The sequence below is a fragment of the Cotesia glomerata genome, linkage group LG3 (assembly GCF_020080835.1).
Source record: "Cotesia glomerata isolate CgM1 linkage group LG3, MPM_Cglom_v2.3, whole genome shotgun sequence".
Classification (NCBI taxonomy): domain Eukaryota; kingdom Metazoa; phylum Arthropoda; class Insecta; order Hymenoptera; family Braconidae; genus Cotesia; species Cotesia glomerata.
Genome location: NC_058160.1, coordinates 13279895 through 13297549, shown reverse-complemented (window position 1 = coordinate 13297549; position 17655 = coordinate 13279895). Strand labels below are relative to the sequence as shown.

General features: G+C 39.5%; 2 protein-coding genes across 7 annotated transcripts in view; one reads left to right on the top strand and one right to left on the bottom strand.

Moving 5' to 3' along the window:
• The first annotated feature begins 448 nt into the window (after window positions 1–448).
• On the top strand, window positions 449–3946 carry LOC123261147 (protein PFF0380w-like). Of its 3 annotated transcripts, XM_044722660.1 has the most exons (3): window positions 805–943; window positions 1039–1101; window positions 1199–3946. In XM_044722660.1, exon 3 carries the CDS (start codon window positions 1259–1261, stop codon window positions 2783–2785), a length of 1527 nt encoding a protein of 508 aa, XP_044578595.1. In that variant the 5' UTR covers window positions 805–943; window positions 1039–1101; window positions 1199–1258; the 3' UTR covers window positions 2786–3946. The 3 variants fall into 3 exon arrangements, with proteins under 3 accessions (XP_044578594.1, XP_044578595.1, XP_044578596.1); XM_044722659.1 differs by lacking the exons at window positions 805–943; window positions 1039–1101 and adding an exon at window positions 449–782; XM_044722661.1 differs by lacking the exon at window positions 1039–1101.
• A 12611-nt stretch (window positions 3947–16557) lies between these two features.
• The window catches only part of LOC123262004 (alpha-1,3-mannosyl-glycoprotein 4-beta-N-acetylglucosaminyltransferase B), a 102939-nt gene continuing 101841 nt past the window's right edge, over window positions 16558–17655 (bottom strand). For 2 of the 4 annotated variants that reach the window (XM_044723966.1, XM_044723967.1), the window contains exons 7-8: window positions 16679–16794; window positions 16558–16598 (exon numbers count right to left, since the gene is read on the bottom strand). In XM_044723966.1, the coding sequence (XP_044579901.1) occupies window positions 16569–16598; window positions 16679–16794 (146 nt within the window). In that variant the 3' untranslated portion in view covers window positions 16558–16568. Of the gene's footprint in view, window positions 16599–16678; window positions 16795–17655 lie in introns of those variants that run through there. The other 2 variants (XM_044723968.1, XM_044723969.1) reach the window with 2 other exon arrangements.

Below are 17655 nucleotides of genomic sequence, written 5' to 3'. Positions count from 1 at the left end.
AAACATGAATCAGTATAACATCGAACAACAACAATTCAATAATTTTTAGTAAGTTATGATGTATTTAATGATATTAAAACTTTAATTACAAAAATCCCAATACAAGTATGTATAAAAGAATTGCTCAGACGCGTTGCTCAGTTTACTACTACTACGTACGACTCAGTGACGAAATAAAAATGGCTACACCAAGGCCGATGTCGCGAGGCCCGGGATTTTCTGTTTCCCGCTCATTCAGCCCAAGCCGCATTTTCAAGTCATGTTTAGATAGCAGAGAGAGGAGCGGGTGCAGCAAAATAATATACATATATACATATACATAATGTATAATATGTATTGTATAATGTGTACACACATGACACATGTATACTGACACCATTGTGTATTTCATTTATATATTTTTATTTTGTGTCAGAGCTAAAGCTTATCAAAGTATTGATTTCAGTTAATTAATAAAACAAGATTATTTGTATAAAAGAGACATTTTTTAGTTGACTTTGAGCAATAATTTATATGAAAAATAGCAATAAGTAATAAAGTTAATTATGTCTGTATCTAATATTTATACTTTTTCGGTTATGTTGTTTGTAACTCAAGATTGTAAATATATTACAACACAACTGAAGTAATTATTCACTCTGTGTGTGAATATATAATCATAGTTACTGTTATATTTATCGAAATATTATATTGCAAATAACTATTGAAAAAGTTTGACGTTTGATATTGTAATACATCTACAGGCAGCGTAAACATTGAATATTATCCTCTTTGAATCCAAGGTAATTATAATTGATGACAATTTATGTTGGAAAACTAACTACCTCGAATAAAAAAAATTATTGAGAACAATACATTCAAAATTGAAAAGTATTGAATTTACGATTACTCCAATACTTTTCATTATCGCTCCAATTGTTGTTAATATATTTTTTTAAACAGGGTAAGTATTTCATTAAAAAATTACGAACCTCAAGAGATTTGATAAAAAAATACTAATAAAATAAATAAAATATTATTTATATATTGATTTCTTAGCTTAAAATGTTGTAATTATAACCTACAATAAAAATAATTGGGAGGTTAAGCATCGCATAAATTGTGAGCTGTATAGATGAGTTATCAAATATGATTATAACAAAATAATGTTTTTTTTTTTTTTTTAATTTCGTCTCACATGAACTTATTTTTTTTCTAGATTAAGTATTTATCTTGTCAGTCTGCAAAATCTAATTCACCATTTGGGAAGGAAACGGACATGGAATCTCCATTCAATAATTATTCTCTTCCGTTAAATCATCGTAAACCTTGGGATGATTTGACAGAAGACTATCAAAGAAAAATACGAAAGGTGCACTATGATAATATACTATTGAATTCTAATCATAATCAGTTTCAAATAACTGCAGTGAATTCAAACGTTCTAAGTAATTCTGGTCTAATACAACCTAATGAACCAGCTGTAAAACCGGCAGTAGATGAGAGTTCAAGTATTCCTTGCAATTTTACTGATTGCAATGAAAATCAACAGAGTTTTAATAATATTAATAACAATAACAATAATAATAATAATAATAATTTTGCTGATGGTAATCATACTAATGACAACGATAACAATGATAATAATGACAACAGTAATACTAATAATAATCATAGCGACAAAAATCTAGTCAATGAAACAGCTTCTGAAAACGTACAAATAATTGATCGTACGTTTTCGTTTGACGAGCAGGCTTTTGAAAATAATTTAGCTAAATGTTTAGTCAACAATAGCATAAACCATACACAAACAAAAGCATTTTTAGATGTCTTACGCACTCATCCTTCTTTAACGTTTTTGCTAAAAGATTCTAGATCACTTATGAAAACATCCCGTAAAAAAATCTTAACGAAAATAGTACCACCAGGAGAATATCTTCATATCGGTCTGGAATTCAAGCTCCATTCTATATTATCTCACGTGTCTATTGAATCTATTCCTACTGAGCTAGTTATAGACTTTAGCACTGATGGAGCAGAATTAAATAAAAAAATTCAAATTTGGCCTATTCAAATTCGCATAACCAACTTACCTTTCTATGATGATCCTGAACATGTTGGTATTTATCAAGGACATAGTAAACCCCGCAGTTTTGAAGAATTCTTTGATGATTTTATCACTGAAGCTGAAAATATTATTAAAAAAGGCGGTATTAAGTTCAATAACATGATAATACCAATCCGATTTCGTTGTTTCATTGGCGATGCTCCTGCTCGCGCTGCAGTTTTAAATCACGTTTCCCACGTTGCTAAGACTCCTTGCTCTAAATGTACGGTTGAAGGAATTACGTCTAAAAGATCAAGTCGTTTTCCGGGTATTAATTATCAATGTAGAAGCGATGAAAAGTACCGAAATTTAACAGATGTTGACCATCATATCAATGTATCGTCGATTAGTAAGTTACCAATTAATTTGGTTGAGCAAGTACCTTTTGAATACATGCACTTAGTATGCTTGGGGGTTACCAAAAAATTAGTGGAAACAGTAGTTTTTGGAAAGTGCAAACCAAATAAGTTGCAGCAATTTGAATTTGATTTTCTTGCCAATCGTTTATTAACACTGCAAAATTATTGTCCCCGTGAATTTGCCAGAATTCCACGAGAATTAGATAAGATTCATACATTTAAAGCCACGGAATTTCGGCAGTTGTTATTGTACACTTTTATAATAGCATCTTCTGGCATAATTCAAACTGATCACTATAATAATTTTTATTGCTACATACATCAATGCGTATCTTATTAAATAACTCTTCATCGGTTGAAGATCTCAATTTTGCGGATAAAGCTTTAAAGAAATTTGTAATAGATTCAGAAAATCTTTACGGATTAGAATTTATAACATATAATGTTCACGGCCTCTTACATCTTGTAGACGATTACAGACTTCATGGGTCATTGCACGGTATATCTGCTTTTACATACGAAAATAGCATTAGACAAAGCTGCTTACTCGTTAAAAAACCTAATCAGTTACTGCAACAAATTTACAAACGGAGTACAGAGCAAAATCACTTTCAAAAAGATAATAAAAAAAAATAAACTTAATAAATCATTTAAAGCTTATGGAATTCATAATAACGGTCCCATATGTGATCCATTGAATAAAAACTCTGTGCAATATGAAAATTTGAAAACACCCACATTTTTTTACTCTATTTACACAACTGACAATACTATAATTGACAAGAACAATCGAATTGGAATAATTTCAAATATAATTAAGCATAACAATGAATATTTTATCGCTGTGCGATTTTTAAAATCTGTAGAACCGTTATATCAAGTGTTAGATCGGTTGTCACCAAATTTTGGGGTTTACAAATGTTCTTTATTGGAAAAAACTATTTCGGTGATACTAATTAAAGAAATTAAAACGAAATGTTATCGAATGCCTGTATGGGTAAAAAAAAATTTGAATCCGCATGTTAATGATGAGCAATTGAACAATGCGTTTTGTGTTATTGAAATGTTAGAATAAAATGTATGAAATTATAATATTGTTTGACATGTAAAATTTTATGAGAAAATAAGTTTTTATGTATTAAATTTTTCTATGTAACTGTAAAAATGTAAAATTATATAATAGAAGAAACATTTACTGACATGAAGAATATGTACTTCCCTACTTACCTAATATATATTTACCTAATTTTATTAACACTACCAAAATTTTATGAACTAATAAAAAATTGTTATCGCTATCCTAAGTAAGCCTATCATGATTATAGTCATGACTATATACAGCCACTAGACGTCTAAGTCTACTAACAACTTGAAATTGTAATATTGGTCGTCAGGAAAAATTTTCAGTCATTAATTGTAGAAAATTTAGTCCTCTACAAAAAAGGTCCTTTATGAATTTTTCACAGAATCAATAGAAGAGCCGTAAATTCAAAATTAAGATTCATAATAATCAAAATTTGAATTACTCATTAAATTAATCTCATTTTTTGAAATTACGCATTTTCTTCTCTTCGAATAAAAAATGTATTATACTATAATTATAATTATAAGAAATTTTATTCTCTACAAAAAAGGTTTCTTATTATTTTTCATAAAACCAATAGGAATACCGTAATTTCAAAATGTAGATTCATAAATAAGAAAAATTTGTCCAAATCGTTTATAAGGTTAAAAAAAATTTTATTAATCACAGGAATTATGATGGCACTAATAATTATTTATAATTTAAATGTAATTGCGTTCCCAAAACTCGGTGGCTTTTTTTATTGCATTGGATGAATATATATGAATATATGAAAATATGAATATATGAAAATTTGCTTTTACCTTTTTTTTTAGCTTCTGAAATAAAACAGTCTACGATTAATTTAAATTACATTTATATTCGTCATTGTATCTGAAATTATGTGTTGGAGTTTTATCGATGATTATGTCTAATTATACATATATATATATATATATATATATATATATATATATATATATATATATATATATATATATATATATATATATATATATATATTACTATTTTTACCCGGATGGATACTATTACTTATCTTATTTTTCGCTTATGCTTCGCAAAATTTACTTTTTAAAAATATTTAATGAACAGCAATTAACTTTCAGCAATGCACTAATTACAATAATAATTTGGATAAAAAATCGTTTACATATATTTTAATTGTTCATAATTTTTTTGCACCGGAGTATAACTTCAAAAGTAATGGTGTTTTCACCATTATTGTTCTAAATATTGTAACGTGTTTGATACTTATTCAAATTTATTGAATTTTGGATCCAACTTCGGACACAATTTTCATGGTAATGTGTCTCCTACTTTTAACTGCAACTTGGTGTGAAAAAACTGAACTTAGGGCGATCTGGGAAAAAGTTGTGTACAACTCGTCGTACAGATTTCAGTACAACTTTCGATTCACTTATTACGGCCCATTTGTTGATGACAATTCATCCGTACGTTGCGGCAGTAGATTGGATTCACTTTTCTCAGAAACTTGCGGCGAACTTGTCACCAACAATTGTAAATTCAGAAGTTGGGCGTAAGATGTCGCCAAGTTGGGGCCAACTCTCTGACATCAACTTAGTTGGTCAGAAACCGTGGCTATCAGGGCATATACGTAAATAATTAGAACCAAATATAACAGATGGTAGAGGATATTCTTTTTACCGACATCAGATAATCTAACATCATCACCCGCGAAATTTTGAAAGATAAATAAATTATAAATCGTAGTGTGCCTTTTTTTTCATGGATTTTGTGTATGTTTATTCGTAAAAAGGCCGACACATAATATTTTTGCCGTGTTAAGCTCTTTTAACATGGTGTTTTTGTGTGTTGATTTGGCATTAGACCAACACTAACGCGGGTAATCGTGTTGTGCTCTTTTAACATGATTTTTGTGTGTGTTTATTCGACATTAGACCAACAAAAACGCGGGTAATCGTGTTGTGCCCTTTTAACATGGTTTTTGTGTGTATTTATTTGACAATAGACCAACCCAAACGCGGGTAATCGTGTTGCGCCCTTTTAACATGGTTTTTGTGTGTATTTATTTGACATTAGTACAACACATGAGGTTGTTGCCATGTTGTGCCCTTTCTCTCATGGATTCTTTGTGTGTTTATTCGAGAATATTTTTTTCTAAAATATTTTGTCGGTCGGTTATTTTGTAACATGGTTGTAATGTCACATGGTTATTTTGTCTGCGGTTATCTAGTCGCATAGTTATTTTATCGTCCGGTTATTTTGTCGTCCGGTTATTTCGTCGACCGGTTATTTTGTCGCGGTTATTTTGTCGTAGTTATTTTGTCCGCGGTTATTTTGTCGCAGCACCACTGGAAGACTGCTCGAGAAGCTCATACAAGAGAGACTTTGCAACGACATCGACCGTGTTGGAGGTTTTACCACCAACTAGCATGGCTTCCGGAAAGGTCGTTCGACAATCGGAGCGATCGAGAAAAACGTAGAAAGTCATGAAGACAGCAACACCAGCATGGCATGGTAGCCTCAAAGCTCGTAAAGTATGCCTTCTCCTCACGCTAGATGTCAAAAACGCATTTAACAGCGCAAACTGGGAAGACATTTTAGACGCTCTGGAGCACAAGTTTGACACGGAACCAGAGAATCTGGCACAAGCCGACAACTATCTTGACGATAGAAAGCTAATAGTGAAAATTACTGAAGGCCCACAAGAATACGCCATAACGGCTGGCGTGCCGCAAGGCTCAATAATAGGGCCCGATCTATGGAACGCAGACTACGACGAGCTTCTTGAAATCCCGTTGCCAGAGCAAGTAGAGCTAACAGGCCGAACTGCTAGTTCGGGAAACCATTGACGCCGTTGAGATTTGGCTTGATAAGCATCACTTGAAACTCGGGAAACAGAAAACCGAGATGGACGTTTTAACACATCAGAAATGGTTCCCAGAACCATTCGCTGTGGACATGGTAGAAACAACACTGACGTTAACAAGGGCCCTGCGCTATCTAGGGCTAATGATAGACGAGAAACTGTCTTGCCGCGAATACCTCAACAGTGCATGCAAGAAACCCAGCAAGACGGTATCTAGCCTAGCACGAATTATGACCAACACCAAGGGACCAAAAACCAAAAAAATAAAAGTCCTTTTGGAAGCAGTCCATTCAGTACTGCTTTATGGAGCGGAGATATGAGCAAACAAATTAAAACAGACCTACCGGCGAAAGATGGCAGCAGTACTGCGGCGAGGTGCCCTCAGGGTTAGATGTGTCTTCCGCACGGTTTCTGAAGCGGCTGTATTGGTCATTGCAGGAGACGCGCCCATAGACTTACTAGCGTTCGAGATAGCAAAATTTTACGACGGTAAAACTAGTGGAGAAAACATGAAAGAGACAAGAATAAGAATAAAGGTTGAAACGCAGCGAGAGTGGCAGGATCGATAGACATCAGGGGAGACGGGCAGATGGACAGCGCGCCTGATCCCGAATATCAACGTCTGGCGCTCTAGAAAGCACATGGACACAGACTTCTTCCTTACCCAGCTATTGACAGGGCATGGACAGTTTAACGCCTATCTTTTTAAGATGCATCTGCACCCCACGACAATGTGGAAATACTGCCAGGATCAAATAGACGACGCCGAATACACGTTCTTCGAGTGTGCACGATGGAAAGACTACAGAAGCAGCACCGAAGAAATTATAGGCACCACGCTCTCTCCCGAGAGCTTGATAGTCTGCATGCTCAGAAAAGAAGAAAACTGGTCAGCTGTAGCAGCCTACGCGCAACGTCTCCAAAAAAAAACCGCAGAAAGAGATCAGTAAACAGGAGTAGGTCATCGTAAGATGCAACATAGACTGGAAGAGAGAGGAGTTTTTTTTCAGTGGGTAAAAATCCCACACTACCGACCATCATCTTTCAATGATAGCGGTGTCTTTGAAAGATATTTTTTTTCCGCTACTCTATCAAAAACACACACACACACACACACACACACACACACACACACACACACCTGAAGAAAGGGACTTTTCCCCAGAAGTGGAAACAGCAACAGCTAGTGCTACTTCCGAAGGGGAAAAAGTCGCCGGAAAAACTGTCATCCTACCGACCACTTTGCATGTTAGACGCGGCCGGCAAGATATTTGAGCGCATAATTCATCAGAGAATAGAGGCTGTAGTCAATCCACTCCTGGCAGAGAACCAGTTTGGTTTCCGAAAAGGACGGTCAACTCTGGATGCGATTAAATTGTTGATACAGCCAAGGATGCAATCGCCGAAACGAGATGGAAGGGTGGAAAGAAGAAATACTGCTTGGTGGCTGCTTTCGACATCCAGAATGCCTTCAACTCCGCTAACTGGAACTGCGTTATGCGGGCTCTAGAAAAAAAATACGTACCAGAATACCTTCGCAGAATGGTAGCGAGCTACTTCACAAATAGGGTTCTGAATCATGACACGAAGAACGGTACGAAAGAGTACGAAATCACTGGAGGAGTGCTACAGGGATCAGTTTTAGGTCCTCTGCTATGGAACATCATGTATGATGGCCTCCTGAGAACAGCATTGCCTACGGGAGTCAAACTTGTAGCATATGCGGATGACGTAGCTGTCGTGATCGTCGCAAAGCACCTCGAAGAGATAAAAATGGCATTTGATATTACATTCAGACGAGTCAATTTGTGAATGGACATGGTGAACTTGCAACTAGCTAAGCATAAAACCGAGGCAGTGCTCATCACCTGTAGAAAAACGGTAGAAACTATCAAATTGAGAGTCGGAGAACAAGAAATCACATCACAACCATTTATCCGTTATCTGGGAGTGATGCTGAATGCCCGACTCAACTTCAAGCAGCAGGTGAAACACGTCAGGGCCAAAGCGTCAATAGTAAGGGCTAGTCTCGCACGGCTGATGCCTAACATCAGAGGCCCAATGCAGAGCGGGAAGCTACTATTGTCATCAGTAGTCACATCATTACTCACTTACGGAATATCCATTTGGGCTGATGCACTGGAAACCCAGGAATCATGGAGAAAAGCTGGACCAGTATATCGACTAAGAGCCCTACGAGTAGCAAGTGCCTTCCGCACTATATCGGAAGAAGCAGTGTGCGTCGTTGCCGGAACCCTACCTCTTCGAGTTCTAGTAGAGGAAAGACGAGCCCTTTACCAAAAAAAAAGGTCAACTGCACTGAGCCCTGAAGAACTTAGAATTGAAGAACGGCAGAACAGCATAGGCCGATGGCAACTACAATGCGATGCTGCAGAGAAGGGTAGGTGGACGCACCGCCTCATACCTCGGATCGACATTTGGCTTAACCGGATTCACGGCGAGGTCAATTACTATCTTACGCAGATATTGTCGGGACACGGGTGTTTTCGAGAGTATCTAAACCGCTTTAAGCACGATGACTCTTCGGAGTGCCCGTCCTGCCCAGGAGTTGCTGAAAATGCGGAGCACGTCTTCTTTGTATGTCCTCGTTTCGATCCACAGCGTAAAAAGTTGGAGAGGATCTTGAACCAGAGAATGCAACCAGATTCACGAGTGGAAGCAATGTTGCCATCAGAAGCTGCCTGGAACACTACCAACACGTTTGCAACAGAAGTCCTCAAAGACTTGCGTTCCACCGAAAGAAGAAGAGCTAATATCAGAAGATAGAAGGAAGGTAGTTAACACCTTAGCCACCAGAAGGAACAGCAGTAGCTAGTTCCTCCCCTCACAAAGTAATGCCTGACGGCGGTTCCCATGAGGGATTAGAGAAAAGGAGGAAAGGGTTTTAGGGTTTAGTGAGTAGGAACGTTAGCGTCGAGTTTTAGTATGACGCTGCGTCAAGTCTTCACATATCCAGGCGAAACAGCTAGGCCTGGAATCCGCAAAAAGGATTCCCCCCTCTAAAAAAAAAAAAAAAAAAAAACACACACACACACACACACACACACACACACATACATACATACATACATACATACATTCATTCATACATAATACATGCATACATACCTCGTGTCAGGCTTGCTGGGTCCCGCATCGGGCGCCTCCCGAGGTGGCAGATAGGGGAATGCCCGGCATATCTGCACGTCAGATACGTCGGGTACCAAGGAAATAGAATACTCGGGGTGGACCAAAACCTAGCAAAAGATGATATGAAAATGCCAGATCAATTACAAACATCGTCTACGGTGCAGAGGGGTATCCCCCCTCAGTGCCGGCGAGGGAAGGCGTGCAAACGGGCCGGAACTCGTCGTTATCAAGCAACGCGACCTTTTTAAGCGAAAGTAAAATGCCAGAAGGCTTCATCCAAAGGCATTGCGAGCTTCACTTGCACGAAGCTTGTCTATCCTTCAGAACAGCCCGACTCTGGATACCTGCAGCGAGACGGAAAAGGCAGTGCTAAATATGATGAAGGAGATTGCTGCCGCATGTGACGCCTCTATGCCACGGCTGAAAAATAGGAGTTTCCACAGGCTGGCGTACTGGTGGTCAACAGACATAGCAGAACTTCGCAAAAGATGTCATAAGCTACGTCGCCGCGCAACGAGAGCCGCGAAACGCTCCCCAAGCAAGGATTTGTATTCAAAAGAGTACAAGCAGGCCAACAAGACACTAAATCGAGCCATTAAAGCAAGAAAAGCGATATTATGGAAACAGATTTGTAATTATCTCGACAAGGACATCTGGGGCAAAGCCTACCAAATTGTCACCAAACGACTTGGAAAGGCTTCACCAGAAGCGCCGAAGTTTCCTGCCTTAATGGACAGCATTGTAGCGGAGCTTTTCCCCAAATACCCGCCGCGGGAGAAGAAACACTACGCTAAAAACAGCGAAGGAACACCCTTCACAACTAAGGAACTACAAGACGCGGCCAAGTCACTCAAAACAGGAAAGACACCTGGACCTGATGGCATCCCGGCAACGGTGATCAAAATTGTAGCCCTGGAATATCCAGACATACTCTTGAACACCTAGAACGCATGCGTGGCAACTGGCACGTTTCCCGCGGTCTGGAAGTGACAGAGATTGGTTCTGCTAGATAAAGGCAAAGATGGCCCTGTAACACCCTCGTCGTTCAGACCACTTTGCATGCTGGACATTGCTGTGAAATTGCTCGAAAAGCGTATACAGGAAAGACTACGAAACGACATCGATCGTGCTATAGGCTTTGCCGCAAACCAACATGGCTTCCAGAAAGGACGTTCAACATTCGGCGCGATCCAGACAGTCGTAGGGACAGCGAGAGAAGCATGGACTGGTAGCCTTAAAGCTCGTAAATTATGCATTCTCCTCACGCTAGATGTCAAAAACGCATTTAACAGCGCGAATTGGGGAGATATCCTAGACGCTCTGGAACACAAATTTGACGCAAAGCCAGAGAATTTGGCACTAATCGACAACTACCTTGAAGAAAGAAAGCTAATAGCGGAAACTACAGAAGGACCACAAGAATACGCCATAACGGCTGACGTGCCGCAAGGCTCAATAATGGGGCCCAATTTATGGAATGCCGACTATGACGAGCTTCTTAAGATTCTGTTACCAAAGCAATTAGAGCTAACGGGCTTTGCAGACGACGTCACGGCCACGATAATAGTAGACAGCGTAGAGGAGGCCGAACTACTAGTTCGGGAAACCATTAATGCCGTCGAGACTTGGCTCGATAAACACTACCTGAAACTCGCCAAGCACAAAACCGAGATGGTCGTTCTGACTCGTCAGAAATGGTTCCCAAAACCATTCGCTGTGGACATGGGAGGAATAACACTAACGTCAACAAGGGCTTTGCGCTATCTGGGGGTATTGATAGACGAGAAACTATCTTTTCGCGAACACCTCGATAATGCATGCCAGAAAGCCAGCCAGACGGTTTCTAGCCTAACAAGAATTATGACCAACACTATGGGACCAAGAACAAAAAAGAGAAGAGTTCTTCTAGAAGCAGTCCACTCGGTACTGCTTTATGGAGCTGAGATATGGGCATACATATTAAAGCAGAAGACCTACCGGCGAAAGATAGCAGCAGTACAGCAGCGAGGCGCTCCCAGGGTTGCCTGCGCCTACCGCACAGTTTCCGAAGCGGCTGTATTGGTCATTGCAGGAGCCACGCCCATCGACCTATTAGCGTTCGAGAGAGTTAAACTCTATGACGCTAAAGATAGTGACGAAAACATAAAGGACGCAAGAATTAGGATAAAGGCGGAAACGCAGCAAGAGTGGCAGGACCGATGGACATCGGGAGAGACGGGCAGATGGATAGCGCGCCTGATCCCAAACATCAACGTCTGGCTTTTTCGAAAGCACGGGGACACGGACTTCTTCCTGACCCAGCTATTGACGGGACATGGGCAGTTCAATGCCTATCTTTTCAAGATGGGTTTGCACAGCACACCAACGTGCAAATACTGCCCAGACAAAATTGGTATTGGACAAAAAGGGATTAGAAACCAGTAGTAACAAGAAGTAGGTGTCGTGAGACACAACATGGACTGGATCGAAATAATGCTAACGCGGTTCCGATCCAGTCTTCCATGTAACATCTATGGGGAAAGGAGAGAGGAGGATGTTTAGTCGGTATTGTTGCAAAATAATATTGACTTCTGAGTCCGACATACCCAGGCACCAACACCTAGTCCTGGCACCAACACCAAGTCCTGTTATACGTAAATGTATTTTACCTCCTCTATAAAAAAAAAAAAAAAAAAAAAAAAAAAAACCATGCATACATATACATACATACATACATATACATACATACATATACATACATACATATACATACATACACTTGGGGCAGAGGAGAGACTGCTACCAGGCGCGTCTCCCCGTAGCGGATGGGAGAACGCTCGCTGTACCTGGTACAGAGGGTAGGAGCCAAATATAATACGTTCCCGTGGACAAAACTCCCCTTTAATGGGTTGGTCACACTAACTGACCTAACAAGACGATCGTTCCCTGCTGTGACCCACTGGGAGTGACCGGAACCTCGTGTCGTAGTTTCCGACGATGCAGGCCACGGCTGATATGAGCTTGCTCTGCCGAGGTGTAAGTTGCAGCAGTGGATCAGGAGCCAGCCACTTCGGGCCTTGATCAGGAAGTACGCAGTGAGTGTTTGGAATCTCACCGCTCCGAGCGAGTCTAGTCCGTCCGTGTATTCCAGGGCTGGCTAAGTGTCGGCTAGGCCTCAGGGAACTGGAATAGGAGTACTATCTCCGAGGGTACACCCGTTCCTAGTTATGACAACCCGCTTTACTCCGTACGATGCGCTGGTGAATTTAAAATTATGAGTAAAATTCAGGAAAACAACAATAGTGAAAACGGGCCTCATGCCCAACAAGCAGCGATTGAAGCAAGCGCTGAAATGAAGCGGTCGTAAGCGTTTAAACGTCTTGAAAAGCTGACCAGAGAGCTAAATGACTTCATCCAATCTAAGGTCAATATCCACAAGGAGATTAAGACCAAGACGACCAGCGTAGCCAATGCCCTCCAGAGATTCAAGAAACTTGATGAAGAATGGTGTTTAACAGTACAACGCACTTCTCGCACTACACCGGAGAGAAGCATTCAAGCAACTGTCGTGAATGAAGAAGCAATGGACACTGGAGCCGAAGGTGACGGTGAATCAGTCGCGGAAGACAGAATCAGAACTAGCAGCAAGTCAACTAAGAGAAAAGATCGATCTTCTCCCGACCCAACGATCTGCCAAGTTGTGGAGAAAAAGGACCTGAAACCAAGCCTTCCGAAAAACACGGCAGTGCAGAACGCCGGAAAAAAAGAGGTGGCTGAATGGCAGAAGGTCCAATCCAAAAAGGAAAAGAAGGAGCAAGCGAGAGAGCGGTTACCAAAACAACCGGTGAACAAATCTCGGCTGGAGCCTAAGCGGGAAAAACCGCGAAAATTCACCAAACCAGATGCCTTAATTATTCGACCCGTTGAGAAGGCAAAATATGCCGAGATACTGCGTCGGATTAAAAAAGATGTCCCAGCAGATCAGACCCGTGACGTCGTTGACAAAGTTCAAAAGACGAATGATGGGATTATGCTCATTACGCTTTCCAGAAAGACCGCAGACAAAGGACAAGCTTTGCTGAAGACCATCAAGAGCATCCTTAAAGAAGAAGCGCAAGTCATCTGTAAAGGCCCAAAGGAACAACTTGAAATCCGGTACATTGACAACGAAACAACCAAAGACGATGTCCGGAAGGCCTTACAAGAGGCAGCTGGAAATGACTACGAAATACCTGAAGATGTCATTAAAATTCGTCCGGCTTACAGAGGTACTCAAACTGCTTCGGTACGATTGCCAGCAGCAATAGTGCAGAAGATACTTGGAAAGACAGGCAAAATAAGGATTGGCTGGGTAAATTGCCGTGTCAGAGCAATTAAGACACCACTACGATGCTATAAGTGCTGGCACTTTGGGCACACTACTGCCCAATGTAAAAGCGAAGTCGACCGATCTGGGCTTTGCATCAAATGTGGGCAAACAGGTCATCAAGCTGCTCAATGCCCAAATAAAGTGAAATGTGCGTTATGTGCGGAAAAACCTGGCTCTCAGGACACTGCTCACCGGTCTGGTTCTAGCCGATGTCCAGTCTTCCAAGAAGCACTCCAGAAGCTGACAAATAAACGAACATGAGGATACTGCAGCTTAACATCAATCACTGCGAAGCTGCGCATGACCTGCTTATACAGACAGTACGGGAATTAAAGCTCGACGTTGTGCTTTTATCGGAGCCATATAAACATTTAGCTGGACAACCTTGGGAGACGGATATCACCACGAAAGCTGTGATCTGGGCTTGTGGTAAGCTCCCTTTCCAGAGTGTAGCTACCAATGGCAGCGCTGGCTTTGTAGCAGCATCAGTAGATGGCATCCGTTTTTACAGCTGCTACGCACCACCCAGCCTCTCAATTGCTGAGTTTACTGACTTCTTGGATCGACTGACCGAGGACGCGAAGCAACATCATCCAGTGGCGATAGCCGGGGACTTTAACGCCTGGGCAGTGGACTGGGGCAGTAAGCAGACTAATGCACGAGGAAAAGAGCTGCTAGAAGCTCTTTCTACACTAGATGTAGTCTTGCTCAACAGTGGTGACACGCCGACCTACACCAAAGGTGACGCAAGCTCGATTGTAGACGTCACTTTTGTCAGTACCAGCCTTGCTAAAGGTAACACTAACTGGAAGGTACTGGACATCTACACTGCCAGTGACCATCATGCGATACTCTGGGAAACGTCAAACGACCAGAACCTCCGGGGGTCTATCAAGCAATTTAACACCGTCGGTTGGAAGGTGAAATCACTTGACCCAGAAGTATTGCTAACAGCCCTCGATAGTGATCCGATAGAGACTGGATGTGCAGAAGAACATACTAAGGCCCTGATGATGCGAGTAACACAAGCTTGTGATGCCAGTATGCCTCGCAAACGTGTTATGAATTCAAGACCTGCGGTACACTGGTGGAATGATCATATCAGCAACCTCCGTAAAGAGTGTCATCGAAAGAGAAGAATATCACAGCGTGGCTATCAACGACCTTACTCTGCAGTGCTGATCGCAGAGTACAAAAAAGCTCGTAGGAACTTAATAAGGCCATAAAAGAGAGCAAAGGAAGATGCTGGAAAAAGCTCATATACGAGGTCGACAAAGACGTGTGGGGTCGGCCGTATAAGGTGGTCATGACGCACCTGAAGAAACAACAAATGCCGTCACCTACGTGTCCCCAACTCCTTCAGAAAATCGTCACTGCGCTGTTTCCACAACAACACAGTCTCAATTATCAGTCAACGCAAGATGAACTGGACGACATTCCACCTGTCACTGAAGAAGAATTGTTGGAGGCCTGTAATCGGGTAGGAAATAATAAAGCGCCAGGATTGGACGGAATCCCTAATATAGCCTTGAAAACCATCATAAAGGCAGCACCAACATTATTTCTAGACGCTTACAACGCATGCCTCAAGAAGGGGACTTTTCCTCGTAAGTGGAAACAGCAACGGTTAGTACTTTTACCTAAAGGAAAGAAACCGCCAGAAGAACCGTCAACAACTAGAAGAAAGGTAAAATAACACCTTAGCTACAAGAAGAAAGAGCAGTAGCTAGATCCTCCCCTCACGAAGTAATGCCTAACGGCGGTTTCCATGAGGGATTAGGGGAAAGAGGAAAAGGGGTTTAGGGTTTAGTGGGTAGGGGCGCTAGCGTCGAGTTTTAGTATGACACTGCGTCGAGTCGCCACATATCCAGGCCAAACAACTATGCCTAGAATCCGTGAAAAGGATTCCCCCCCCTTAAAAAAAAAAAAAAAAAATACATACATACAAATACATACATACATACATACATATACATACATACATACATATACATACATACATACATACATATACATACATACATACATACATACATACATATACATACATACATACATACATACATACATATATAAATACATATACATACATACATACATACATACATACATACATACATACATACATACATACACACATACATACATACATACATACATACATACATACATACAACTCGATTTTCTAAAAACGGGGAAAACCAATAATTTTCCAATTTTTGAAAATTTTTAATTTTCTTAGCGGGAAGTTAAAAATATACTATAATTGGCAACTTATATTTCCCCATATTTATCATATATTTTTTACATATATTTTATTTTGATACGGGTGGATTCAAAATTGTTTATATTTTCATAAGAAACACTTCTTTTAACTAATAAATAAACTTTTATTTATTAACAGTAAGGTTGAATACGGTTACTCTGATAACTGTTCAACTACCGTCTATTTTATCGTATTAATGTTGAAATAATTCTTATAGTCATAAAATTTATTCAGTTTTATGTTAAATGAATAAATTATTTCAACTTTCATCATTTAAGTACCGTTTCTTATTTTTATTACATACAAATAAAATTTTTTTGGATCTTATAAATTACATTATTCCGACTCTTAGACTTTCATTGATTTATTAAAAAAATCATTTTCCTATTTTTTGTCAACAGGGATTGTATATTTCAAGCAATGGTCATCTTCTTCCATCTTCTAAAATTTGAATCTGATGGAAAGAAAGAAATGAACTGTGGATTAATTTTTTTTTCTTAACCTTATGTAGAAAAAGTTTTTATGAATACTGACTTCAGACAAAATTGCCCAATTTTCACTTTCACTATGGACTGTCAAACGAAGTTCTTGAATTTTCCCAAGTTGTTTGCTGACTGATCCTTGAGCGACTCCATCAATATCAAACTCACCTGTAAAAATATAAAATTATTCCATTCTCGTACTTTAAAAGCTTTGGAAAGTATAGTGCGTTGGTATATCTCAAAAAAATCTGGAAAACGGTTGACCCTAAAGGCCATCCCTGCAACTTCCAGCCAATTCCATACCGAAACGCTTGAAATTGCACTTATAACGTTTCTGAGCTCTTCGAACTCAAAAATACAATTTCTGTGTTATTTGAGCTCTCTGAGCTCAAAGAAATAGCTTTTATATGCTTTCAAGCTCTTCAAGCTCAAAAGGCTAATAGCAGTTTCATAAAACAGTATTCTTTGAATTTACAAACTGCAATAATTTCTAAATGAATAAATTTATTTTCACGTGGTTGGCAATATTCCACGCACTTTTTGAGAATCTATGATATACTTTTGAACACAAACTGATCGAACCGAAAATCTTAGAGAAATTTGAAAAATTCACTTTTTCCGAATTTTTTTCGACGACGATAACTTACGAACCAATCAACTAATTTTCACGTTCTTGGTGGCGATCGACGTGATTTTTTTGAGCTCTAATAATTATTCTATTTTTATCAAAAATGATCCAAAAAGAAATCTCGAAGTTATGTGAAAAAAACACTTTTTTTGAAATTTTTTGTTTTCGATAACTCTCGAATAAATTGACCGATTTTGATGAGACAGGTCGCAATCGACGTAGTTTTTTAAGCTTAAGAGCTGATTAGTTTTTTGAATTGATCGGTACAGCCCTTTAGAAGTTATTCCAAAGAAACGATTTTTTTAAAATTTTATTTTTGAGATTTCTCAAAATCTAGCGAACCAAATCGATTCAAATTTTTACAAAATTCAATGGCAATAATACTTCTCAGATCGCCACCT